Raw genomic sequence first — 25,863 nt, forward strand, 5'->3', positions numbered from 1 at the left:
CCAGCAACAAATTCCTGACCACCCTGGCCAGCAGGGCTGTGGCTGTGTTTATGTAGCGCCAGGAGCCGGCAGAATTAAGCACTTTTTGTTTTTCCCTTTTTTGAGAACGTGGAGTATTAATTCCCACCAAACAATGTTCTTTTTCCAGCAAGCTTAAAATAAGCCTTTTTGGCTCGGATGTCTCTAGAGCTGCTCGCGCGCTGAGCGGGCCTTTGTGCAAATATGGATGTGAGCCCGCGCGGCCAGCTCGGCGCTACCTGCCAGAGGGTGGAGGGGAATGCGAGGGGCTCCGTCTTGGTCCCCCACGCCAGTGGCTCCAGCCCTCCTCCCAGCCAGGGCATGGGGCTGGCTCTGGCGAGGCTGGCTTGCCAGGATATGCTTATGTTTGATGAGTGGAAAATGTTGCTCGTACAGATATAAGAGATGCCGTGACCGTGTTGGAGCCTCCCGCCAGCCCCGGCTGGTGGGTGAGTGTGCTGTGGCCTCATAAACCCCCGGGAGGATTCCAGCTCAGGAGCAGTCTGCTGCCCTGAGAAGTGGCCATGCCCTGCAGTATGGCACCAGCAGTGCTGCTGCCCAGTGCCTGCTGCAGGTGAAGGGCACCGCAGACCCCACGCCAGCAGCTCCTGCCCCAGTAGATACATTCCTGCTTGGAAAAAAAAGGCAAAAAGCTACTTTCTGCCAGAATGGGAACTGTGGTTGCTTTCCCCCCATTCCCCTACCTGTGGCCCCTGTCTCTGTGTGCCCTGTCACATGTTTCCTGGCCAGCGCATCCCTCCCATCTAGCATGGCACGGCACGGCACGGCGCGGCACAGCACAGCTGCCCTGCATCCTTCTACCCCAGGAGCTTGTGTCCAGCTAAGAGCATGGCAGTAGGTTCAGTGACAGTTACGCTGTGAAACAGGCGCCTGGGTTTACTCATGGCAGGTAGAACCTACCTTTGTAGCCCCTCCTGCCCTGTTTGGGGGCCTGTTCCCACTCCCTGGGCTCTGCTTTCCACCCAAGTTTCCAGTGGCAATGGGGCAATGTGGTGGGAAGGAGCAGGGATGAGCACGTACAACAAAACCAAAAAGCACCCCCCCTTTCCCCTCTGGGTAACCCACTCTCAGGGGAGGAGGGCAGGAGTTTCCAGCCATCCCCAGCTATCCTCTCCCTCGCACCTCACTCTCGAAGGGACGGCACTGTGACCAGCACAGGCACACAGAGCCCCCCAGGCACTTTGCCCCAGCCAGGAGGCAGGGGCTGGCCACAACCCAGCTGCCAGCATGCCATGGCCCCTTCCCTTGCACAAAGGCAGTGGGGAAAAGCCTCCCAAGCCCGCCCCTGCCTCCTCCAGCTTATCAAATTTGGCCATGTCTGAAAAGCCCTGGTTTCCTTTTCACCAAAAAAGATCAAAACTGGGTAACTGGCTGCCGGCGTGGATGCCTCTGAGTCTCTCTCATGTGTAAACAGCATTGTCGAGTGCTGACACAACGCAGGCGGCTGCGGCACACGCAGGCAGACGGCACTCTTCGAGCACCCCAGACCTGGGGCTGCTGACTGGCCCTTCCTGGGGGATCACAGACCAGGGAGGGGAAATCATTGGGGTGCAGGCAGGGACTGGCTCAGCACCGCAGAAAAGGCTGGTGGTGGAGGGCGAGGAGATGCTGTGCTGCCTGGTGCAGCAAAGGCGGGCAGCTGCAGCGCTCCTGCTATGGCCGCATCCTCTCTACCAGGTCCCTGAGGCAACAAAAGGCACATGTGGTGCTTAGTGCAGAGCACCAGATGTCACCTGAGGGGACAGCAAGTACCCTGAAATGCTCCGCTGGGGCTGACCTGGGGGATCTTAACATGGGCTGGGGCTCCGCTGCAGTGGGAGCAGCCAGGCTGCGTTCCTGCTGCATCCCAGGATGGTGACGCTGGGAAGGGAAGAGAGGCAGTGTGAGTTGGGGGTAACAGTGAGTTTTACCCTATTTATGTGGTTTTCTAGAGGCCCAGTTCATGGACTCGGCCAAGGGAAGGGAAATTTCCCACCACCCTACAAAGCACAAGGGCCTTTGGAACCCTGGAGATGTGAACAGAGTTGGGAGGCAGAGGGAAGCTCAACATCTAGTGCTTCCACAAACGCTGGTGGTGCTGGGGAGGGAGCAGGGGCACCTCCACCCTGCTGTCCGTGAGCTGAGGGCAGCACCAAGCACCCCTGCCTCCCTTCGCTGTCTGGGGATGGAGGGGTGGAGGGAGGCAGGGTGGAGAGGAGGGAGGGATGGAAGAGAGGGGAGATGCAGGGAGGGATGGAGAGGAGAAGGGATGCAGGGAGGGGAGGAGAGATGCGAGGAGGGGAGGAGAGCTGAAGGGGAAGAAGGAAGGAGGGATACAACGAGGAAGGACGGAGGTTGGGTGGAGGACAGCACCATCGTGTGGCACAGCGGCTGCCTGGCTGCAGGGACAGGGACAACCCAGGACAAGGGGACTGCTGCTGCCCTCGGCCCTCGTCCGGGGCAGCGAGAGAGGCTGCCTAAGACGGGGCTTGAAAACCGGCACCTCCTGTGCCTCAGTTTCCCCCACCGCGCCCCGGTGCCCGGTCCCGGGCGGTGTGGGATGGGCAGGGGCAGCACCCACCTCTAACACCTACCACCCTGCAGCTCTGGGGCTCAGCCCCAAGGCCAGCTGCGAGCAGAGTTGGTGTGTACCCAGGGGGTGAGGGGCAGGATTGGGGACAGACAGACCAGGGGTGCAGGAAGGGGTAGGTGCCACTGTCTCCCTGCTGGGCAGAAGGGTCTGGTGGTGGCACACAGATGACGGTGGGTCCCAGCTGTGCCCACCGGGACAGCAGGACAGCTGGAGGCTACTGGCACACCTTGCTGCCCGTCAGGACACAGCCCACAGGAGCCCCTGCTCCACCAGCCGGGTCCCTCCTGGCCCTGGCAGCGCAGTGACCGTGCTGTAGCACCCCCAGCCCCAGGGCAGGTTATTGCCCATGAGCCCCTCCAGGCTGCATGGTCTGCAGGGGACCCGCCACCACCCGCACCGCTGCCGTGGAGCCAGCGGCCAGGGAGGCAGTGGGTGGCCAAGTCCCAGACCATGCTGGCCCCCAGCCCTGCCGGCGGCGAGGCTCCCTGGCACCTCGGGGACCGGACACACCTCCGGCAGAGCGGAGCCAGGGGCTGGGGCTTTCCCTTTTTAGCTCCCCAGCTCTGTTGGTGCCAGGCACACTGCAGGACATCGGCCGGCAGCCCCTCAGCGGCGATGGAGCAGGCTCCAAACGTGGTAGGTGACTGCACAGTGGCCCAGGGCGCGCTCCTTGTTTTCCTTCTTTAGTATGATTATTTGCACGCTTGTTTACGGGTGGCTACCTGGGTTTGTTTGCTTTGGCGATGCACACTGTGGTCTGCCAGGCCCATTGCTCCCATGCCTGGCACAGTGAGGATGCAACAGCCTCGGAGAGCAAAGCTGTGACGGTTTAACTGGACAGGCTGGCACTGGAGGGGGGAAACAACCCCTGGTCCCTGCCCAGGGCACTGCACACCCCGGTCAGGGTGCAGGACAGCGGGCAGGGTGCGTGGCTGCCTGCGGGCAGCTGCACGGACACGAATAGGAGGGAGCAGGACTACAGAAAGCAACTTTGTTCACTGCTGGGCAGCCTGCCGGCTGTCAGCACACGGGAGCTCGGCCCTGCAAGGCTGGAGGGAGAAGGAAAGGAAAAAGCATCTTTCTTTTCTCTCTCACCATCCTCAGAGCACAGAGGGAGGGTGAGAAGGGTTTGGATAAAGATCCCATTCTTGACTGTCTCATCTCTAAAGCTCCTTTTAAACCAAAGGCTGCCTGGGTATGGCTTGAGCTGAGGATGTACCCATCCCTTTAGCATGCAGCCACCGTGGGATGGACAGGGAAAGGACCGGGCTCAGCCTGGGCAGGGGCACTTTGGGCAACACATATTGCCAGCTCCAACTTGGCTGATAGGCTTTGTAGTCACACACATCAGCTGGGGCTCGGCTGGGGGCTCACTGTGATCCTGTGCCCACCACTCCTGCAAACTGCCCTTGAGTGCTTCCATGGGTCTTGCCTGCAGGCCACCCCCACCCTTTGGGGGTTGCATATGCCACTACAAAGCCAATGTGGTTCTGCCATCGCTCAGTGACCCACGGGAGGTGGGAGAGCTCCCCTTCCGTGCCAACCATGCAGCCCAATGCAGTGACACACCATCCTCCTTCCTCCTCAGCTTCTCCTCTGCATCTTCACCTTTGCCATGGTCCTGGTCCCTGAAGCAAAGGACCAAAGCAAGGCAGCAAAAGGCAGGAGAAGAGGCCCAGTGCGCTCCCCTTCAGCCACCCCTGCCCTGACCTGGGCCCCAGATGACTCCTACACCTCCATGGCAGACTATGAACGCAGCATCCAGGATATGGTGCACCAGCTGAGGAACAGCTCCGAGCCAGGAGACACCAAGTGCCAGGTCAACCTGAGGCTCTGGAGGTCCAACCGGAGGAGCCTGTCCCCCTGGGCCTACAGGTGAGGTTGGGGCAGGGACCTAGGGGTCATGCATGGTAGCTCTGTGCCAGTGAGCACTGTGGCAGCTCCAGCATCACGGTGGTGGCTGCTGGGGGGTGTGATGGGACACAGCACCCTTTTTTACCTGGCTGTGTTGGTATCCTGCCCTTCCCTAGCCACCCACCGACTCCCATCTTACCACCTCTCCAGCCTCATCTTGCTTTCCCTCTCCTCCAGCATAAACCACGATGCAACACGGATCCCAGCAGACATCCCAGAAGCCCGATGTCTCTGCACTGGCTGCATCAACCCATTCACAATGCAGGAGGACCGCACCATGGCCAGCATTCCCATCTACAGCCGGCTGCCCGTCCGCCGGCTGCTTTGCCAGGAAGCAGGAGAGGCTGGGCACAAGCCTTCCAGGAAGAAGTGTCACAAGAAGTACCAGATGGTCATGGAGACCATTGCTGTGGGCTGCACATGCATCTTCTGAGGCTGCAGAGCTAACTGCTGCAACCGGGCATCTAACCAGCTTGCTCTTGCTTCCTGAGCTTCCCAGCCCTCTGGGAGAGCCACCCAGCCAAGCATTAGGGTGAGAAGAGCCCCCGTGCAAGGAGACTACAGCTCCAACAGCTCCCCTGAATCCTCCTGCAGACTCCATCAGCCTCAGCCCAAGCAGCCACTTTGGGGACACTCATCTATGCAGCAAGCCTTGCAGTGAGACACCACCCTGAGCCCCCTCACCTCCAGGAAGTAGCTCAGCAGGGTGGGCTGGGGGAGAGAGGGAGGCAGCTGCCCCTAGATCCCTCTGGCTAGGCAGGATCAGGCCACCTCCTTTCCCAAAGCCTCTGTTTGCCTTTGTTTGCTCCATCCGCGCACTGGGTCCTCCCTAGCGCTCCCTTGCCCCCTCGCACGCTCCTCTGCACTAGGCCCGGCAGCCCGGGGAGCGGAGGAAGCAGAACGCAGTTTGGGCAGCTTCTGAGGTCCTCAATAAAGCACATCGCTGGCCCCCGTCTGAGCCACCCCTTGCCTCGTCCCGTCGTGATGCTCCTCTGCCCTGCCCACCCAGGGGTGGGTGCTGCCCAACCTTCTCACAGAGAAGTTCCTCCACTTCCCAAAACACAGCCAAGCCTCAGTCAGGGAAGCCTGGATGCCCCTGGAAACAGGGAGCACCCGGCAGCAGGCACCTCTCACTGCAAGCCAGGACCTGCGGCAGCCCATCATACACGTCCATCCCCAGAGTGCTGAGCGAGCAAGCGGGTCGAGGCTCCATGCGCACGTGGCATGGGAGAGACCACAGGACCTTCTGCCCAGCCAGGGCCAGCCCTGCCACCAAGCTTCACAGAATCTCAAGGTTGGAAAAGATGTCTAGGATCATCAAGTCCAACCATAAAGCCAGGAAAGCAGGAGAGGCTGTGGTGGGAGACAGGCAACTCACTGAGGGGAACCCATCTGCTGCCAATGCCAGCCAGCCTTGCCCTTGAAAGCCCCCCGAGGTCCCTCCGAAAACCAGATACACAGCGACCCTTTGTCACAGAAAATGGCACAGGCTCCTTCCCAGTAAAGCCTGGGGAGGAGGAGGAACAGAAATTGAGGCATGCAGGTACAGACACACAGCAACACTGGGCAGGGATTGTATTCCTGATAGCGACGCACATTTAAGTCATCCAGGACACAGCCCATCTCCTTTCCCCCAGCCCTGAACCCCCTGGTGTGCCCAAGGCAATAAATACACCCCAGGCCACTACACGCAGAAGCTCCTGGCCCACCACCTCCTCACAGGCATCACAGCTCTGTCTTCACCTTGTGCATCAAGTCCTTCTGGTCAATTTTGTCCAGGTCCTGATGCCAGCGGTTGTAAGCCAGCAGGGCCACGTTCTTGGCCGCCACTGCTATCATCTCCATGGAGCTGGCCACCCACTCCACACCGCTGAGGTAGAAGAGGTTTTCGTGCAGAACGATGGGTGGGAGGGACTTGGCAGCATCATAGCGAGGATATGACTGCCACTCTGTCACCTGCACCGAGTAGTAGGACCTGAAGAGGGTCTTCAGCTGCTGCTTGTCCAGTGGCTGCTGGGAGAGGACACGCCACACCGCAGCCTCCTGGGGCTGCTTGCGACGGAAAGCTGCTGAGATGTTGACAGGACAGATGTTGTCCATGGCATTGAAGAAGAGGTTGGGGGTATCGGTGGTGAGGATGCTGGCGAAGGGGAAGAGCTTGGGGTCGGGGAAGCCGAAGTAGGAAGAGTTGAGGTAGCCATGCACCACAGAGGTGACAGAGGGCTGGAAGGCTCCAGGGAAGTCAGCAATGGGTGGCTCAAAGTTCTCAAAGGTGAAGTTGCTCCTGCTGGGGTGCAGGGGAGTTGTCACCACCACCATATCATAGAAAGCTGAGCCAGGGCCTTCACTGCCCTCGTAGTGCACCTGGTACAGGGATCTGCCCTCTGAAAAGAGATGGTGGACAGTCAGGAGCAGCCCTAAACCCCACGATGTATTGCCCAGACCTCTTTTTACCTAGCCATCCCCTCATTTTCCAGGACACACCAGAGAAGTGACTTTAGGGAAGAGGAAAGAAGATTTTACCAAACCTGTGGGAAAAAATATCCAGAGAAACCCAGCCTAGTGAAGCAAGGAGGATTTGGGCAGCACAGCCCACCCCTTTAACCTCAGCTACCCAGCCCTTCTGCTGCGCTAGATCAGGGAGCAAGCCTGCAACAAGGATGGTGCTACAGAAGAGACCTGAGGGACCTCAGGGCCAATGTCTGTACTGCAGGGCCCCCACCAGATCAAACAAGGGGAGGAGATGGACAGATTCCAGGCCCCTCTCCCAGATGCTTTACCAGGACCAGCCTCTGTCTGCCCCAGCATCTCTATGCCACTACCACCACACTCCCATCCTGGTGCACCCAGGCTGGTGGCACCCCCATGCCCAGGCTCACCCGAACTGTGCAGAGAGATGCCCGTCACCCTGGCCGGGATGACACTGGCTTTGGTCAGCTTCAGCAGACCTGAGCACACCAGCTTGTTGCCTCCTTCCACTGCCCAGGTGCTGCCCTGGGCCCCTGCCAGCGACATGGCTCCTGGGGAGAGGAAGAGGAGTGTGGCTCAACAGCCTGCCCACAGAGGGGACCTTGGAAGGAGAGGGGGTCCCTGGTTTCACCTGCAAACGCGGGCACCAGCACTGACTGCCCGTAGCTGGAGCGCAGGACGGCTGCGATGACATCGTCCACGAAGCGCTGTGTAACGCCCACCTCCAGCAAGGATTCGGCCACCGAGCGCTGCGTCATGTTGACAAAGGTGTCACCCCCCAGCGAGCGCAGCAGCTCCTCCAGGGTGGAGAAGGCGTAGCCATGTGCCTGGTACTTGTAGATCCTGGAGGGGATCAGAGCACAGAGCACCTGATGATCCCCCGGTGCTGGAGAAGACCCATCACATTCCCCCAGCCCCGCAAATCCTTACCTCATGAACTTCTCCATCACCTCCTCCACCCACATCTGCAGGCGCAGGAAGCTGATGCCATAGTGCCACCAGAGACGGAAGAGGTTGAGCAAGTACCAGTCTGTCTCCTCCAGGACGAAATGCTCCCCACTGAATATGGCACTCTTCCCTGCCACCTCGCGCCGGTGCTTGAGGCCTGGAGGGAGCAGAGGGGCCCCGGCCCCACTGGGCTCGCATGCCTCCCTGGGGCTGGCTGGTGGCTGGGAAAGCCAGCACCAAACGCCACCGCAGCACAGACGTGGGCAAAGAAGCTCTTGGAGGAGCACCAGGGAGTGTGAGACACCAAGGCACTGGGACCCCAGCCAGACCCTATATGTTGGGGTACCCCATGGAGTTGACATCCTGCTGGCTGGGACAAACTGCTGGGATTTTGTGTACCCTCTCCCATGCACTAATTCCACCAGGACCCCCGACCCTGATGGTCTGCTGGGCTGCCCCATCCCTTTCTCTTCCAGGGCACAACAAGTCTGGGTCACAGGGAGAGCAAGGGGCTCATCACCTGCCCAGGGTGCCGAGGTGGACTGGCAGCAGCCCTCCCCACCACCCCAGGGTGCAGCCCCACAACTCAGCGCGTTGTGGGTGCCTCTGCTCACCCAGGATCTTGACGAAGTTCTGCATGTGGAGGCTGAGGGCGTGGATGGAGGCTCCTCGGCTCTCGTACTGCTGCTTGTTGACGGTGACAGTGGCCAGCCGCCCACCCACGCCCGCCGGCTCGTACACGTCCAGCTGCACCTGCGGCCCGAAGTGCTGCTGCAGGAAATAGGCGACGGCCGAGCCGCCCAGCCCAGCGCCCACCACGGCTGCCGGCAGAGAGGGGCGAGGGTGCCCGGGTCAGCAGCGTGCCCCGAGACAGCGGCACTGCCCCCCACCTGCCCCCCAGCCTCCGCAGCCATAGGGAGAGAAGGGGCCAGCGCTGCCTGCGAGAAAGAGGGTGCCGAGGGGATGCCAGGGGGATGCTGAGGGAATGCAGTGGGGATACGGAGGGGTTGTAGCAAGGATGCCAGGGAGATGCCAGGAGAATGCCAGGGGGATGCTGGGAGAATACCAAGGGAATGCCAAGGGGATGCAGCAGGGATGCCAGGGGGATGCAGTGGGGATACCAAGAGAATGCTGGGGGGATGCAGCGAGGATGAAAGGGGGATGCCAGGGGGATGCAGCAGGGATGAAGAGGGGATGCCAGGGGGATGCAGCGGGGTGGGGGGGGGTACCCGGCCGCTCGCCCAGCTCCCGCCGCGGTGGCCCGGCTCGTACCGATGGTTTGCGGCGGGGCGCGGGCGGCGGCGGGCAGGGGCAGCATCAGCGGCAGCAGCAGCAGCAGCGCGGCCATGGCGTGCGGAGCGCCCGCAGCACCGCCCCCGCCCCGCCCCGCCGAGGAGCGGGGATGCGCGCGGCTCCGCGGATGCGCCGGGGCAGCAGCCGAGAGAAGGCAGCCCGAGCCAAAGGTTCTCGTGAGGAGAAGCTCGACGTGAGCCGGAAAACCAACGGGATGCATCCACATAAGTGCATACCCTGGGCTGCATCCACAGCAGTGGGACCGCACGGGGAGGGAAGGGATTCTGCCCCTTTACTCCACTCTCGTGAGACCTCACCTGGGTACCTGGAGTACCATGTCCAGTTCTGGAATCCTCAGCAGAAGGAGATGGAACTGTTGGAATGGGTCCAGAGGAGGCTAAGAAGATGATCCAAGGGCTGGAGCACCTCTGCTATGGGGCCGCGCTGAGAGCTGGGGTTGTTCTGCCTGGAGAGGAGAAGGCTCCAGGGAGACCTTATGGCAGCCTTCCAGTACCTGAAGGGGCTGCAGGAAAACTGAGGAGAGACTTTTTACAAGGGCATGTAGTGATAGGGGAATGGCTTTAATGGTTCCTGCCCCTGGGAGGGCACTGGAATTAGATGGTGCCTAAGGTCACTTCCAACCCAAACCATTCTATGATTCTATTCAGCAGTGCTGGGTGTGGCACACCAACCCCCCCCCCCCCCCCCCCCCCCCCCCGGCACAACCTCAGCAGGGATCCTCAGTGCCCTGTTCCTCACGTTCCCACTATGCATCCACAGGATGCTTGGCTGCATCCCATTTGCAAACAACCCGGTGGTGAACCGAGGGCCCAAAACCCAGAGGTGCCCCCTGGCACCACCTCTCTCCCGCTGCAAGCGTACTGGGGCTGCACCACTTGGCCACAGTGCTGCTGGAGCGCATTTTCCATGTGTTCAGTCTGCACAGTGATGGCACACAGTGTTCAGTACCGGATCCCCTGCGGTTTATGCATCAGCAAAAGCCTTTCAAGCTTTTGCTTGTACTTTCTGCCCAGGGCAAAACATAGTGCCCTCAGCAAGCAGCTTGTGCTATGGGGATCCCATCCAAGAGGCTGCCGCTGCTTGGATTACAAAGGATAGCAAAGACTTGGTGAAAACTCTGAACAGGTAGGGACAAGTATTACAGACAGAGAGCCTGCTGTAGCCTAGGGCTGGCTATGTTCCAAGTGACAGAATTTAGTTTGGGAATCCACCATTTGAAATTTGTCTCGGGAGCAACAGAACAGAAGCCCGAGGCCCTCTCCTTTCCCCCACATGGAGCCACTTCAGAGTTCCTGCATGGAGGAGCACACACCACCCATCAACTCAGGCTGAATATTTTGGGGGGGGGGGGGGGCACAGGCCAAAATTCCTGTTGCTCAGCCCACCGAAGTCCTTACAAGGGGTAGTATCAACCCACCAGGATGGAGAGACGATGTTCCCAAAGCAGCTTAAAAGACAGCACACAAAGATCTTAGCAGCATGCCTCAGGTTTTAACACGCTCTTACTTAACTGCCCTCGTTTCATGATGTCTGTGGGCGATAAGAAATCTGGTTGTTCACACAGCAAAGCTCCTTGGAGTCCATGTCATAACGCTCCCAATGGCCCCAGCAGGAATGTCAGACTGCGCCCTGCTTGCAGGTGTTCTGCAACACCATAGCATAAGCAAAATGCTTTTCCCCACGCTCACCAGCTCAGGTCCTTTCTACAGATGGAGGTGGCTGTGGTTTGAAAACTCCCAACTCTCACTCTTGCAGCAGAGAAAAAACAGCAGAGCCAGAATTTACTAACGGAGCAGCAGGCAGGAGTATGCTGTGGTCTGGTTAGCAAACACCAAGCAGTTGCCCACACGTTTTGGGGAGAATGAGGATGGGCCTCTTTGAGACAGAATCTCCACAATCACAACGGGACTTTGCTGGCATACCTTCAGCATGGAAATACAGATCCCATCCCAAAAGAGGCCATTTGTAAATGGTCTTTTGCAAAGTTTTTTTTTTTTACAGTGAGAAGTGCCCAGGGGCTTTCAGAGCTTCATCAGAACAAGGCAAGGTTCACTGACATGGCACCCTTCCAAGGCTAAGGCAAAATGAGGAACAGAGGCATAAGGGAGAGAATGAGACCTGTTACAATCAAACCCTTACAGAGAAAGCCTATTCTTTTCTCCAGCAAATCCTCCAAACCATAACCCATCCATGTGTGCCACAAGCGTTAATACACAGTGTATACTGAGCCACTCTTAAATCAAGCTGCCACACAGTACGTCTGTCCACAAAAGGACAAAAAAGCAGCACATTGGAGCTTTGAGAGAAACAGAATGGCAAAAATAAAACCAGATATCAAGATTTCAGCAGTTAGCAGAGTTCTGCAGAATGATCCAGCCCCAAAGGGCGGCAGACAGCATTCCTCTACGCCATGGTCCATGAGCAGATCTCTAGGAACAAGCACACAGAAGCAGAGGATGACACACCTGGCAGTTTATTAGTGCAAAAATCCCAAACAACTCACCTGCAGCAGAGAAGTTGACACACACCATGTGTGCATTTCTTGGAGCCCACCTGAAAAATTGCTAATAAGACGTTCAACAGTGTTCTCCACTGCTGTGGGCTACAGCCCACATTTTAGACAACGGATCAGGAATAGCAAGAAACCTTTCAATCCACAGTCCCCAATGGTTAAAGTGACAGAATGAGAAGCAGTTTGGGGATGGAAAAAAGGAAAAAGGAAGCAACTGCAATTCTTTGTTTTTATTAGCAAATGGACAGTATCTGGACATCTAAAGGAAATCAGCCCTTTCCAACATCAACTCAAATGTCGTTGTCAACTACTTGCACCACTCCCACTCTTCAGTCTCTGTCTTTCACACAGCCATAACCTTTGGGTAAACAAAGAGCACAGAAACACAAAAAATACAATATATACAGGTTTCCCATCAAATAAATGGACTTAGATTTTTGGAGATTAGCAACGCTTTGTTCATTTGACTTTGCAAGTAATATCAAAACATCTCAAGTTTTAAAATAAAAAAAATACCACAATATTCACATATAAAACTTAAATACATTTGTTTAAAAATCAAAGGACTGCTAATAGCTATTGATTTATCACAGCTGTGTCTTTCAACAGAAGCTCTGCTGAAGCAGCACTGAGAATTTAAGGTTCACAAAGCAACATTCACATTGTGCACTGCTCCTGGTCAGAGTTAAGACACTGCCACGGTCATGAGGCAGTGCCACAAGACACTCGTCCAGGAGTTCACCTCAAATATGCCCCACTGATGGGGTATGGCAAGGTCACAGAACATGGCAAACACCCCGTACAGTGGGGCTGCCTGCTTCCCAGGAGCAGAAATGCAGGTCCACACGTCACCATGGCATGCACCTCTTATTTTGTTGTCTGCATTCCTAGCTCGAGCTCTTCATTCATGGCTGGGTGAACGGAGTGGAAATGACCAAGAGGTATGTGACACTTCCTCTCCTCTGCTATTCTGTCCCTTCTAATGTATTCCTATGCTTTATTAAATAGTTATTGAATAAAGTGACTGGAGACAAGAAGCTCACCGGTCACTCTCCTCTCTACTGTAACTCTGCAGAGTGCAACAGAACTGCACCAGCAGGGATTCTGCCCCACTATGCTGAGTGTGCAAGCTTTACACAAACAGGGCAGACAAGGGAGCGAGAATCTACAAAGGAGAAATTCAATCCACCCTTACACAATCTCATCCATGATAAAAGAGACCATTAAGTGTGCTTGAAAGGCAAGAGAATCTAATTTTGCCTAGGAAATCCGGATTCTGTGATGGAATCCAGGATTGGTTATTTCACTTCACCATTATTTTCACTTCACCATTCAAAGGAAGCAGAGACTAGGATAAACAATAGTTACAGTATTTATCTCTTTGGTAACTTTTCTAAGAGTCTCTAAGCAATTGTTACATCTTAAAGTAACCATCATAAAAGCCCAGTAAGATCCTGTAGAAGTTCCCTAGATTGAAAAAACTGGGGCATGAACCTGGAAAATGGCTTTCTGAAACTTAAATGGGACATGTGGGAGGGTGAGAAAGACTGCACAGGAACCGGATGCCTTGGATTCTGGCTCTAGCCACTCCACAGCGCCTCAGTGAAAGCAGATCCCAGATGCACAAGCAGAATTAACAACCTCTTACTACAGACAGAAGGTCAGGAGTGCATTTTAGGGTATTTCTTTAAGGCAAAAATGGGTGAACTGGCTGAGGAGACAGGCAGGCCTGGCAAACAGTCTGGAAGCAGATCAAGTAGCTGTAGCATAGTCAAGTAGCTCTGTGGGTCAGTTTAAAGATCTCATCACTTCTGATCACTCACGACTTTTAAATCTGGTTCATGTAAGCTGCAGCCTAAGACAAAAAAACACCTGTTGTGTAAAATGCCTTTGCTTTTGTTGAGTTCCTTATAAATAAAGTTTCACATTCAAAGTTAGCTTCCATAGCCATCTCTCCCCTCATACTGGAAAAAGACTCAGCTGATACAGCAGAGGCTGGAGAATCAGCAGAGAACCCAAACGCTCCTTCCAGCTGAAGACAGGGTTTCCTCTGAGCAGGCTGCAGACAGTTTTGAGGCAGAGCAGCAAGATTTTGCGTTGCCACGCGTCATATTGTACCTGTTCTATTTGTCTTGAGTCACAGCATAACCTGGTGACCCAGTCAGCGTGCAGACCAACAAAACAAGGAACAGGAAGTCCTCTATATCTCTGAAACTTCCAATGTGATAAAACAAGAAGACTGAACAAAAGGTTCGTTCAAAGTAGCCCAACGCTGCCATGAACCACTGTTTCAGGATTGAAATCTCAAGTACCTGCCTGAAAACCTAACTACACAGAGGCAGAAAACCGCACTTCTAAAGGTATTCACTACCAAGTCACTCACACACAGCTGCCACTAAAGCAGCTTGCACAGGGCGTATGAGAAATGTGCATCTTCCTTAAAATTCTGGAATGAAAACCAACTAGCTGCACACAGTCTCCTCAGATGAAAGACTGTCGATAGCCGCTAACTGAAGGCTGCAGTAATCCTGAGGTCCGCCACAAAAGGATTATGCAACTGAAGCCTGCAAAGGAATGGGAGAAGAATAAGCTTTCTTCCAAAACAATTATGGCATCCACGATAAGAAAAAAGTTTTTAAACTGTATCTCAAATTACTGTTGAACCATGGATCCAATTCCAGGAAGTAAAAAGGCAGGAATTAATGCAGCAGTAAAAAACAACCTGAAAACAACCATTCCTGCCTTGGGTTTGTGTAGTGCAGACCACAGGCTGGTTTACATAACTCTTCTGTCATTATACTGCTTGCTGCTCTGTAAAGGGTTAAATTCTCATTTTACTCAGTGACTGCATCCTTTCATCTGAGATAATGGACTTCCAGGCAAAGCACCACTGGGAAATACATATGCCACGCTGTGACAACAACATGCCTCCAACTAAGAGGACAGCTCGAGGTCAGCTTTCACTTCCTCAGCCTTCTGCTTCTCTTGCTTTTCTTGTCATTGCTGCTAAATTTGGTTCAAGGGCACTTGAGACTTTTAGTAGAAAAGATTTCTCTCCTTGTGTCAAAACTCCAAAGGTTTAATATTTACTATGACCGTACAAAAGTAGAATCTGAACGTGAAATGGAAGTTAGTGTTAAAGTACCATTATTGGAGAGCTGAGAAAACACAACAGTCCAGATTTCCTGCTTCAGGGCACATCTTCATTTTGCCCACAGCTGCAACAAAGAGCATATAGTTTATCATGCTTGAAGGCTGCACAAATACCCATCAGGGAAGTGAGATTACTCTCCTCTAAAATATGGGGTTTTTTGGGTTGGAGGAAGAGAGATTTGAGAACAGTTTTCTGGCTCCAACAAGAACCACTACTCCCTGTTTTACCTTTAGGAACAAGGAGGCAAACTGAAATTTTTCCTGGAGAACAAATATTAACATGTTAAAGTCTGACCTAACAACTGAATTCTCTTTAAAACCTCATTCCTATTGAACTGTACTAAGACAGAGATTTCATTGTTTCAGTATTGTTTTCCTGAAGCAACATTAGAAAAAGCTGCCCCTAAATGTCATTTCGAGTGATCATCTTCATCCACACCTGAGGGGTCTGGGACAAGGGAAGACACCGAAACCAGCCTGATAATAATACTCAGCCCTCTGGGCTTTTCCTCTTCCAAGTGTTTCACAAAAGAAAAGCCTCACCACATCCCTGTGAGGTAGGTCAATAAGTATTATTATATTCCCTTAATACAGATATGGAAATTGAGGCAGAGAAGTTACTTTCTTGAAGGCCACTGCAGGAATCTGTCTCGGAAATGGAACCAGGAAATAAGATTCCCTAGCTCTCAGAGAATTTCCCTTTCTCTTCCACCTCTCCCCTCTTCCCCATACAAGTCTTAATGGAGAAACGAGCAATGGAGAAAGGGGCTACAGTGCCACATTTCTGACAAATAGCAGGACTTCTCTTACTACTCCACATATTCCAAAAAGGACTATTAAATGTACAAGTACCTCAGAATTAATGCCAAAATGACTGCACACATTATAAAGAAGCAAACATACAATACAAACCTAGCTTAATAAATAAGTAAAGACATGCAGCTGCAGTTGTGACTGAGTCCTGAGGGGTCCTCAGCTCAGTAAGGTCCCCGATGCCAGTGGGTAAGCCCACATCATTCCTGTGACTCTACTGCCACACCGACAAGCGCGTGTCTGATAGTGCGACCATGGAGTTTATAGCCATCCTGAGTCACCAGTGCTATCGTGCCCGGCTGTAATCCCTCAGCTGGTACATGGCAGACTATTTCATGGTCATATGGATCATACTTGCCACCAACAGGGTTCATCTTCTGAAGGCCATGTTTGGCAAATACACTTTGCAATTTTGCCTCTATGAGAGAGAGACCTTCATAGATTTTCTTCAGGGTTGGATTTGGATTACTAGGCTCTGCTTCTCCTGCAGCACTCTCGGTAGTCTTCTCCAAGATATCTGCTACCTCCACAAGGTCCCTGCAGAAACTCTGGATCCCTACAGGCACAAAGAAGCAAGAATTAAACATGCAGAGCTACAATACCAATAGCAGGCACAAAGTCACAGCAGTTAGAAAGCACCTTTAAAGCTGATGATGGATCTCAGCTGTTATTTCAATGAGAGCAGACAGTGCCTTCTGCATCCTGTAGCCAAAGCTTTACCATTACATGGGTAGTAAATCTAAAGACTCCCCAGATCAAGGTATATCCAGGAAAGGTACTTCTATACACATCAATGTACATACACATATTCATTGAATACCTGACAAAGCAGAGCATTAGTATTTCACTCCAAATAGCTCCTGTAACCAACAGCAGTCATTTAGGACACTGTTCCACACCCTTTCACACAGTCTCACAGACGTAAATGTTTTGCCAAGCAGCTCACACAAATGCCCATGCACAGAGGGAACAAACAGAGCAGGGGGAAGTAGAAATAATACATGACCATTCAAAAGCACATCCAAAATTATTTTTTAAGTTAAAACCAATATGGAAGTACTGGACTAAATAGTCTTTGGGTTGGTCATGAAAAGTTACGCAGTCTTTTTCATTAGAAAAATGGGTTTAGGTTGCATACATGTCCAGAAGCAATGTATTTACTCAGTGCAGAAATCTCAGGAAAATCGGCCTCCCTCAGTTACAAAGATGCCATAACCAACTGACTGGAAAGACACATTAGGAAAACAGAGAAACAATAGTTCCATGCTGTCTGTAGTTGCACCTACATGTTTAAACATGCACAGAATGAAGAAGCATGAAGGAGAAGCAACAAAGGAGACAGAAGCAGATCAATTATCAACCATTTAATAGAATCACAGAGCCATTTAATTTGGAAAAAACCTTTAGGATCATTGAGAACAACCCTTAACCTAACACTGCCAAGTCCACCACCAAATCCTGTCCCTAAGTGCCGCATCTACACATCTTTTAAATAACTCCAGGGATGGAGACTCCCGTTCCAGTGCTCGACAACCCTGTTCGTGAAGACTTTTTTCCTAATATCCAATCTAAACCTCCCTGGTACAAGTTGAGGCTGTTTCCTCTCATCCTGCCTGGGAGAAGCAACTGACTCAGCTCTCCACAATCTCCCTTCAGGGTTTCCTCTTGCACCGCAGTCTATTTTAATGCTCTACAGATACCCATGTCTCACTCCATGAGCAACTTCTAATAAAGAACCTAACCTTTCTTCAGATCTGAAGCATACTATTTATAAAATTCAAAGAGCTCAAAAAAATTTTATCAAAACCACTGGTGCTGATTATCCCAGAACTCAACAGCTATTTTATAGCACAGTGGTAGAATAGTAAGAAAAATACAGCAGCTCTAATTTCAAGGCTACTGGAATTAACTTAAAAAAAAAAAAATCTTCTGAGATTCATGCTTAGTGGAGAACAGTTTCTCATTCTCGTATACGGCACTGACAAAGTGTGATGATCAAACAGCAGTTTCTTCGCAGTTCACCTGCCTCCCTGCCAATCCTATAAATCCAGCTCACTGCATTGATGCTAAAATATTTTAGAAGTTTTAAAGAACATCTGATATAGGAACTGACCAACTTTGCCTCGAGCAGGAACTACCTCCTAAAAGCTATAGCAGAAGAGAAGAGACCATTAATAGAGTAAAGGAAATCACAACCTGATGACACAGCTAAGAGTATGACGTATACCCTGCCAGACCCAACTCGCAGCATACAGAAGAAACTGTGATTTCAACCAAATCAGCAGAACTACTATCAGTTGCACCAGGCCTATTTTATTAGAAAGAGATTGTGAAACTGAGATAAACCTGATAGGACACAGATGGATATACAGAAAAAACAGCAAGTAAGCCCAGACACCAAAAGTCCAGGCCAAACATCATGCCAGACTTTCAATGAACAAGGGCAGGACTTGGGGAGAGAAAAGCTGTTCATCAGTGCTTTATGCTCAGGCAGGCAGGCCACCACAGTAAGCACAGCTCTGCCACACTTTGCTTACCAAAGAGCTTGGCATCTTCCACAAACTTCTGCGTTCTCCTCCGGACATTCTCAGAATCTGCCAAAGCTTTCCGGTATCGCTCCTGTAAGCACAATAGCAAGACACCAAACTAAGACCCTTCTCCTAACAAGCTGGCAGTCCCCAAGAAACTATTTTCAAAAAGGCCACTTCGTGTCACGTTGTTCTTGGCTTCTGCATTTTCACTACATGCAAACCCCAAGCCCTTTCCTCCTGATTAATTAGTACAAATTCAACTCCCTCAAAAGACCCAAGTGAAGGCCAGAAGCATTCAGGGCACAGCTCAATTGAGCATTGCATTGTCAGGCTGCTGCTTTTTGCATGACTCACTACGGCCACTGAGACACTTACACGTTCTCAAGCGTGCAAGTTGGTGGTCTCAGCACAGACCTGCAAGCAGCTGATTTATCGCTTGGTGCGGTAATACTCTGAGGGTGATTATCTTTAGAATTGCCTGCTTGGTGCTGCAATATTTAATCCTCTCCTTAGTCAAATCTGTTCTTCAGAGTCCCTATAACACAATCCTTACCGTTTCCACCACACCACTGTCACTGAGGACTTTCATTTTCAGACAATCTGGATCCAGTGCGACACAATATGTGATGCTAATTAGGGCAAAGCTACTGCCATTCCCTCTGTAAAATGCTGTGAAAGAACTAACCTGATCATTTCCAACACAGCGCTTTGCTTACCAGGATCATACTTTCAGTGTCTTAGCACTACTGACCAACAACGTTTATAAGGAAGGCAGGCTGTACTTTCACAGTGCTCCCTCTCACGCATAGAGCAAAGCCACTTTGAAAGCTGCGACAGCACAGCAGTGTTGTGCGAATGACGCAGGGCTTACAGAAAAAAAGCTATTGCTGAAAGACAGACCAAGTCAAGGGGTCTGACTTGAAACACATGATGCCACCACCAGCATACTCACGGTTAAATCCCGGACTTGTTCTTCCAATTTGATGGCTTTGTGCTCTAAGGCACAGTCAGAAAGGGGATGCCTGGGCTCCTCACGGGGATCTTCTGGGCCACACTCATCTCCTGTGCTTCTCTGCTGAGCTGCAGTGCTGAAAACACATGAGGACTCCCTGAAATACAAACTAGCAAAAAAGAAGGGAAGTTAAGTAACAACAGGGTCAAAAAGAATTCTAGTTTAGCATCATTACTAAAAGCAGGCTCACTTATATAAGGTACAGAGGATTCTAGATAAAATTTTAGCTCTTTTCAGAAAATATGGATAACTAGCACAGAAACAGAGACAAAGGTCTTGAAAAATTCTTTTATTTTAGACACACACACCACCAGAGAGGCTGTACACCACTTCTTTGATGTACCTTAAAAAGAATCCCTTTTTCACAGAAAAATAAGCTGTGGGTTGCATTTTTGCTGACCTCCCAGCGCAGGCAGTCACTACTAGATGACAAACTCCAGAAACATTTTTGCAAGGTAGTCTTGAAAAGGAGGCAGGTGGTGTAAAACTGTTTTACAGTTATTTAAAAAAAAAAAAAAAACAAAGGTTTTGAGCAAAATTCTGTAAGATCTGCAATTCCATGGCACTTAACAAGACAGGCAGGCAGAGCCCAGCCCGCTACCTAAGATGGTATATTGCCCACAACAGGGCACATCACACCAGTAGGATGGCTGTGGATTTCTGTGGAGCAATTCAACAAGCAAGGAAAGGTGGACACAGCTCAAACTCCTAGATAACAGAGGATTTATTTCTTGGAAGCTCTGACCTATTCATTCTCCCGGGGGGGGGGGGGGGGGGGGGGGGGGCAAACAGACAGACCTTTTGTTTTATTCAGTTTTCCTCCCAATTAATGAAAAGCAGGAGATATTGAATGTTTTGCCAATCACTTCTTTTACAAAGTAGCAATCGCTACACTGTGCCCTGCTTGCATGTCCACTGCACAAAGAAGAGTTAAATCAAAGAAAACTTTCAGAGACATCACCAAGTTGTGTGCAGCCCAATATTCTGAGGCCTTCCGCCCAGACCTTCACAGCACTGTTGGCTGTGTTTTGGAAGGAGACCGAACATGCCAACTGATAATTGTCCTTAATATTTTCCAAAGCACTTCAACTATTTTTATCTTTACTGGCAATATGAGAGTCCCAAAGGCAAAAAAGACAGACCAAGCCCAAGCCTCAAGTGCTGAAGCCTACCTTATTTCCACTCACTTTTTCATGCCAAGTATGCTTTTCAACTAAAGCACGTTTGTCAGCAGTTTGTGTTGGTGCATCAGGCGAAGCTCACCCAGGAGGCTGACTCCACAACTTGCAGATGAATTGATGAAACAACCAAGCGTCAGATAATTGGATTGAGCTGTCTAAACACCGCCTAGGTACTTAGCAGCCTATTCCACACTATAACAATCTCACAAATTTTCAAAAAACTATATAATAGAAGTCTGGCTGAAAACAGTTTGGTCAAATGACAATAAAAACCAGCATGGTAGACAGAAAAAAAGAAAAAAAAATTTTTTTTCACTTCACTCTTTTTTTTTTTTTTTCCAGAAAGCCTTTCACCTGCTGTAACAACGCTGTCACTCCAAAACTGAAACAAAGAGTTTTCGCTACCCATCATATACCCCAACTTATACAAAGCAACCTAGACAGGAACCACTTCTGCCAGCATAAGGTCAAAGTCTCAGCCCACCTCTCTCTCACACCTTATACCAGGAACAGAGTCTGCAGAAGAAAGTTCCATTTACTCCCAAATAAGCTCCTTTCAGGAAACATTTCAGTATATGCTTAATCAGGAAGAGTGCCTCCTTTTCTGGGAACACCTGGGTTCTTCCTCCGAACAGGGCTTTCAACAACTTTAATAGAAGAGTTGTGCATATACTAAGTGCACATCCGCCACGTGAACCAGAGCATGGCACAGAAATGACTGCACTGGCACCGAATCAAACTTCTGTGTTTATACAGCACAATTCAACACCGCACAGAGACAATAATTTCAGTCCCAGCATCAATATAGCTGAGTTCACATTACCAAGTTTGCACCATTAAGCTTTCTTACTTTTCCACAAGGCTATATTGCTTGGGTACGATGTTGTAGAAATGCACAGCTTTTGTTTCTCTAACAAATCTCTCATGAGACCTAAACGCTGTTCAGCAATCCAGCTAAACTGAGCTTACAGCAGCAACTGGAAGGGACAGGTTTGCTCCCCTTATTGCAGTACTGGAACTGCAAAGAACAAAGGTTCAGAGAACTAAACTAGCTGAAAACTAACCCTACAAAACAAAAAGACTTTTCTGTGTCCCTGAATAGGTTTGCTGACGTATCACATGAATGCAAGCACCAGTACAAAAGAGAAGACAAACACATGAAGCCTGGCGAAATGTGAGAGGGAGAACATGGAGAAGAATTGTCCTTCTTTGGGTGGCAGCCAGGGCTTAGACTGGCTCAGCTCTATGACCAAAGCACAGTGTAAGGGATTTATATCTACCCAAAGACTAACAAGCATCTCCTACTACTTCCTGCTTAGCAGCCCAGATGCTCCCTCATCTTTAACACAAGGTTATTATATGTCCCACAACACTAATGACAAACTTTCTTCTCCCACCTGAAGACATTTGCATATGCAATTTTTTTAATTAAGTGCGTACTTAAAACATGATCTATACATCAAACAACTCCTTTTCAGCACATTACACACTAACTACCAGTCTGAAAGCGCTTCAGCTACGTACACTCACTCTGGAGGCTGAAGTCGATGACCTAAAAAGTCTTTTCCAATCTGAACGATTCCGTGATTCCTCGCACTAATCTTTAAAGAATCAGGGGAGGAGCTGTCACCAGGCTCTTTCCAGAGAGCTGCTCAGCCACCGCAGTTCTGGGTTGAAGGAACACCAACACAGAAGAAACCCCCAAATTCTAACCTCGGCTGCAAAGAGATCTGTTTGGGGAATGAGACCCCATCTTGATGATTAACACAGCATTTTTCCAAAGTTATAGAAAGGAGACTACACCGGAGATGAGGACAGAGAAGGACCGCCTTCACTGAGCCTTCACAGTCCATCCATGAAGCTCTGAACAACTGCAAAACTTCCTTTGTAAATAAAAGGTGTCTGTGACAAGCACCAGCTACAACCTTTGTCTATCATTTCACATTAAATGAAATGACAGAGCAGCAGGGATGGAAACTAGCCATGCTACATATGAATCAAAAAACCTGAAAGGCAGCTGAGAAGGCAGCCTTGCCAGGCACTTCACAGGTTAGACTCCTGTGTCTTAAGAAAGCTATACAAATGAGTTAACTCTTTTGTGTCCAAAAAGCAAAAGTTAGTGACTCATTTCCCTCTGCAAGTGATTTACACCACACATGGGTGTGTTTCTGTGCGTAGGAGGAGAGGGGCATGAATGATCTGGTGCCTCAACCATAGGGACCTGCTTACGTGGAGCAGAGAGCTGACTGCATGGACTCCTTTCTCCAGCTTGTGAAACCAAGTTACAGAACGCTCCTCCGTGCAGTGAAATGCCCTGGGTATCACACACTGTTCAGACACACCTGTTCAGAAACAAGAACCACACACTGACTGCAAAGGGAATTCTTAAGAAAGACTATTATGCAGAATTGAAGATGCCGCTCGATTTAGTTCTTCCTCCACTAAAAAGGGCAAGTGCTATTTACAGTCAGTCCACTGCACTGTGCTCCATCTTCTAAACACAGTTGTGATGACAGCTGCCCTAAAAATAGGCAAATATCCCCTTGGAGGAAGTTGACACATCCTCAAGTAACAGACACGTGGAAGTCCCAGAGCGTGTGAAGGGATTATACAACTAAGCTGGTGATGCTGGAAGATTTACAAACTGATGTCACAGAAAGCCAAACAGACAGATGTAGCAGAGAAGCTGATTGCATCCATATGGTTTGAGCCAGTTGTCACAGAATCGCAGAACAACAGTATCTATCACCTTTTCCTGGGGCACTGGCACAACACCCCAATATCCCAAACCCACTCTGTCCAATTCCCTCTGAACACAAAGGTCCTACCCCATCTCTCCTTAAACCCTCTCTCCTCCTCCCAAATCAGCATGACAAAGCACACAAGTGGCAAGACACAGAAACATCTGCATTAATGGATGAGTCTGCTTTGGAAGGAAATCTCCTAATTGCCCCCAATTACAGCTCTCTCTTATCACACTGAGTGATACCAAACAGTAACACCATGTGGATTCCCCTTCCGCCAAACTGGAGAACAAGGTTGTGCAGTGGATCTTAACGCAGGATGGCTGCAAACTGGGCAGTGGACTCCCAGCCTACCGCCCATCCAAGGTAAGAAGTTCCTGAGACGGTACAGCATGTGCCTCATTACCCACAGCTTTGCTGCACAGAGCCGCTCCTCTTGGCTGGGACGCAAGCGCAGCTGGGGAACTTGCGTACAAAGAGGAGTTTCACACCAACGGCAGGTTCTGACAATCGTCCATGAAGGAAGCCTATTCAGCTCCCATCAGAAAACGTCACCTATTTCAAACATGGGGCACATTTTGAGAGGGGCAAAGCAGTCTTCACACATGGAGCAGTATAAGAAATAGGAAGGACTTCCAGACATGAACCTTTACATTTAGTCCCAAATGCAGTTTCTTCTGTTATATGCTGTAGAATTATTTTATTGCATATGAGTGGTCTCTTCAATTTTATTCCCCAGGAAAACAACCCTCTAAAATAAGTTAACATGCATTTTCACTTTTTTTTTTTGTTTCACCTGGCCACAAGTGCTGCTTTTATGTGCTGCAGAATTATTTTATTGCAATTAAGTGGTCTTTTGACTTTGTTTTATTTTCAGAGAGCTAACGCTAGGATAAGCTAACAAGTATTTTGACTTTTTTCTTTTAACTGCCCACATTTCATTCAAAAACACCCACTATAGATTTCACTTTTGCAAACCAGATTCCAGTGTCCAAAAATATGACTGGATACTCGTATATGCCTAAATATAGAATAACAGAATTATTAGGTTGAAAAAGACCTTTGAGATCATCGAGTCCAATTGTACTAGTCCACTACTAAACCCATCCCTGAGCACTTCATCTACCCATCTTTTAAATCCCTCCAGGGATGGTGACCGCACCACTTTCCTGGGCAGCCTGTTCTGGTGCCTGGTAACTCTTTCAGTGATGGAATTTTTCCGAATTTCCAGTCAAAACCTCAAGCTTGAGGCCATCTCCTCCTGCCCTATCCCTTGTTACTTGGCAGAAGAGACCAACACCCACCTCACCACAATCTCCTTTCAGGGAGCTGCAGAGAGCGATGAGCCTGAAAGCACAGGTGCTGCATCCCCATCAAAAACAACGCCTGAGGAGCACGTTAAGCAGATGAATAAACGGACAAGAAGAAGGGCAGAAATCAACAGAAACGACCTCCTGGCGCGACTTACCCACTGCAAAAAGGCTTTCCCCTAAAAATTAAAGCGAGCTTTGCCTCTAAATGTTAGTTTTCAGGGAAAAACGAAAGCCTGCTTTTCTTCCTGGCTGACAGAGGAGCGGAAGGCGGGCAGCGTGCCCCTCGTGAGGGGAGACAAGGAGACCTCTGGTTGAACCTTTCCATGGGGGTACCACAACCATCAAAGCCCTGGGCCCAACGGAGGCGGCAACGAGGCGCCACGACGGGCCTTGAGCCCTGCCACGTCTCGGCCCGAAAGCAGAGAGCCACGATGGCTCTCGGCTGAAGGAGGGCACCGACACGGCTCCCCCCTCACGCCGCCTCACGTACCTGCCGCGCCGCTGCGCGCCGAGGGCGGTGGCGAAGCTGCGCAGGGAGCGGGCGGCCATGGCCCCGCTCGCCGAGCAACTGAGGACAGCGGGAGGAGCCCGCCGACTACAACTCCCAGAAGTCTCCGCGCGCACGCTACGGGTGCCGGCAGGGCGGTAGGGGCATAAGGTGCCTCGGTGTGGGGAGTAACAGCTCTGGTAGGGCGGAGCGTAAGGGGCGTGGCCTCAGGATTGGGGCGTGGTCTTTAGGAGGGCCGTTGCACCGGCCTCTCATTGACTATAACTAGAAGGGCGTGGCCCTGAGAGGGGCGGGGCCTTTGTGAAGGGGGGTGGTCTGTTGGTTGGGGGCGTGGCCTCAGCTGTACTTTGCAGGACCTCACAATCCACCAGACCATAGAATCATAGAATCAATAAGACCTCTTGGATCATCGAGTCCAGCCATTCCATCTGCCACTAAACCATCCCTGGAGGTATTTAAAAGACAGGTAGACAAGGTGCTCAGGGACATGGTTTAGTGGCAGATAGGAATGGTTGGACTCGATGATCTAAAAGGTCTTGTCCAACGTGGTGATTCTATGATTCTATGTTCCTGAGCACCTCATTTACCTTTTAAATCCCTCCAGGGATGGTAGCTCCACCCCCTCCCTGGGCAGTCTGTGCCAGTGCCCAATGACCCTTTCTGTGAAAAATTTTTTTCCTGATATCCAGTCTGATCCTCCCCTGGCGCAGTTTGAGGCTGTTCCCCCCTGTCCTGTCCGCTGTCACTTGGGAGAAGAGGCCAGCGCCCTCCTTTCCACAACCTCCTTGCTCCTTTCTAGAGCAATAAGATCTCCCCTCAGCCTCCTCTTCTTAAGGCTAA

General features: G+C 51.0%; 3 protein-coding genes across 8 annotated transcripts; 1 reads left to right on the top strand and 2 right to left on the bottom strand.

The window, feature by feature from the left end:
• Positions 1–3,151: 3,151 nt before the first annotated feature.
• IL17B (interleukin 17B) lies at positions 3,152–5,380 on the top strand. The gene is made up of 3 exons (XM_009571667.2): positions 3,152–3,247; positions 4,200–4,486; positions 4,703–5,380. The coding sequence occupies exons 1-3, from the start codon at positions 3,227–3,229 to the stop codon at positions 4,956–4,958; spliced, it is 564 nt and encodes a 187-aa protein (XP_009569962.2). The 5' UTR covers positions 3,152–3,226; the 3' UTR covers positions 4,959–5,380.
• Positions 5,381–6,098: 718 nt separating this feature from the next.
• Positions 6,099–9,929, bottom strand: PCYOX1L (prenylcysteine oxidase 1 like). Of its 2 annotated transcripts, XM_054079761.1 has the most exons (7): positions 9,553–9,929; positions 9,215–9,408; positions 8,557–8,763; positions 7,925–8,099; positions 7,626–7,837; positions 7,405–7,545; positions 6,099–6,909 (listed from the first exon to the last, which is right to left on the bottom strand). In XM_054079761.1, the coding sequence occupies exons 1-7, from the start codon at positions 9,570–9,572 to the stop codon at positions 6,251–6,253; spliced, it is 1,608 nt and encodes a 535-aa protein (XP_053935736.1). In that variant the 5' UTR covers positions 9,573–9,929; the 3' UTR covers positions 6,099–6,250. The 2 variants fall into 2 exon arrangements, with proteins under 2 accessions (XP_053935736.1, XP_053935735.1); XM_054079760.1 differs by lacking the exon at positions 9,553–9,929 and having other exon boundaries at positions 9,215–9,525.
• Positions 9,930–9,977: 48 nt separating this feature from the next.
• GRPEL2 (GrpE like 2, mitochondrial) lies at positions 9,978–25,774 on the bottom strand. Of its 5 annotated transcripts, XM_054079765.1 has the most exons (6): positions 25,006–25,774; positions 19,218–19,386; positions 18,272–18,353; positions 16,093–16,290; positions 14,914–14,986; positions 9,978–14,332 (listed from the first exon to the last, which is right to left on the bottom strand). In XM_054079765.1, exons 1-5 carry the CDS (start codon positions 25,062–25,064, stop codon positions 14,916–14,918), a joined length of 579 nt encoding a protein of 192 aa, XP_053935740.1. In that variant the 5' UTR covers positions 25,065–25,774; the 3' UTR covers positions 9,978–14,332; positions 14,914–14,915. The 5 variants fall into 5 exon arrangements, 4 of the variants coding, with proteins under 4 accessions (XP_053935740.1, XP_053935738.1, XP_053935739.1 ...); XM_054079763.1 differs by lacking the exon at positions 14,914–14,986 and having other exon boundaries at positions 25,006–25,773; XM_054079764.1 differs by having other exon boundaries at positions 9,979–14,986; positions 25,006–25,773.
• Between the last annotated feature and the right edge of the window lie 89 nt (positions 25,775–25,863).

This window comes from Cuculus canorus, chromosome 14 (assembly GCF_017976375.1).
Source record: "Cuculus canorus isolate bCucCan1 chromosome 14, bCucCan1.pri, whole genome shotgun sequence".
Lineage (NCBI taxonomy): Eukaryota > Metazoa > Chordata > Aves > Cuculiformes > Cuculidae > Cuculus > Cuculus canorus.

Bases quoted from the DNA above. Each gene is read 5' to 3' on its own strand.
- IL17B (XM_009571667.2), top strand. From the start codon at position 3,227: ATGGAGCAGGCTCCAAACGTG. The intron at 3,248-4,199 runs GTAGGTGACTGC...CTTCCTCCTCAG, and splicing joins TGGAGCAGGCTCCAAACGTG to CTTCTCCTCTGCATCTTCAC. The intron at 4,487-4,702 runs GTGAGGTTGGGG...CCTCTCCTCCAG, and splicing joins CTGTCCCCCTGGGCCTACAG to CATAAACCACGATGCAACAC.
- GRPEL2 (XM_054079762.1), bottom strand. From the start codon at position 25,064: ATGGCCGCCCGCTCCCTGCGCAGCTTCGCCACCGCCCTCGGCGCGCAG. The intron at 18,354-19,217 runs GTGAGTATGCTG...TTGTGCTTACAG, and splicing joins AACAAGTCCGGGATTTAACC to GAGCGATACCGGAAAGCTTT. The intron at 16,291-18,271 runs GTAAGCAAAGTG...TTGTGCCTGTAG, and splicing joins GGAAGATGCCAAGCTCTTTG to GGATCCAGAGTTTCTGCAGG.
- PCYOX1L (XM_054079760.1), bottom strand. From the start codon at position 9,461: ATGTGGATGCATCCCGTTGGTTTTCCGGCTCACGTCGAGCTTCTCCTC. The intron at 7,546-7,625 runs GTGAAACCAGGG...TCCTCTCCCCAG, and splicing joins GCTGGTGCCCGCGTTTGCAG to GAGCCATGTCGCTGGCAGGG. The intron at 6,910-7,404 runs GTGAGCCTGGGC...ATCTCTTTTCAG, and splicing joins CATCTCTCTGCACAGTTCGG to AGGGCAGATCCCTGTACCAG.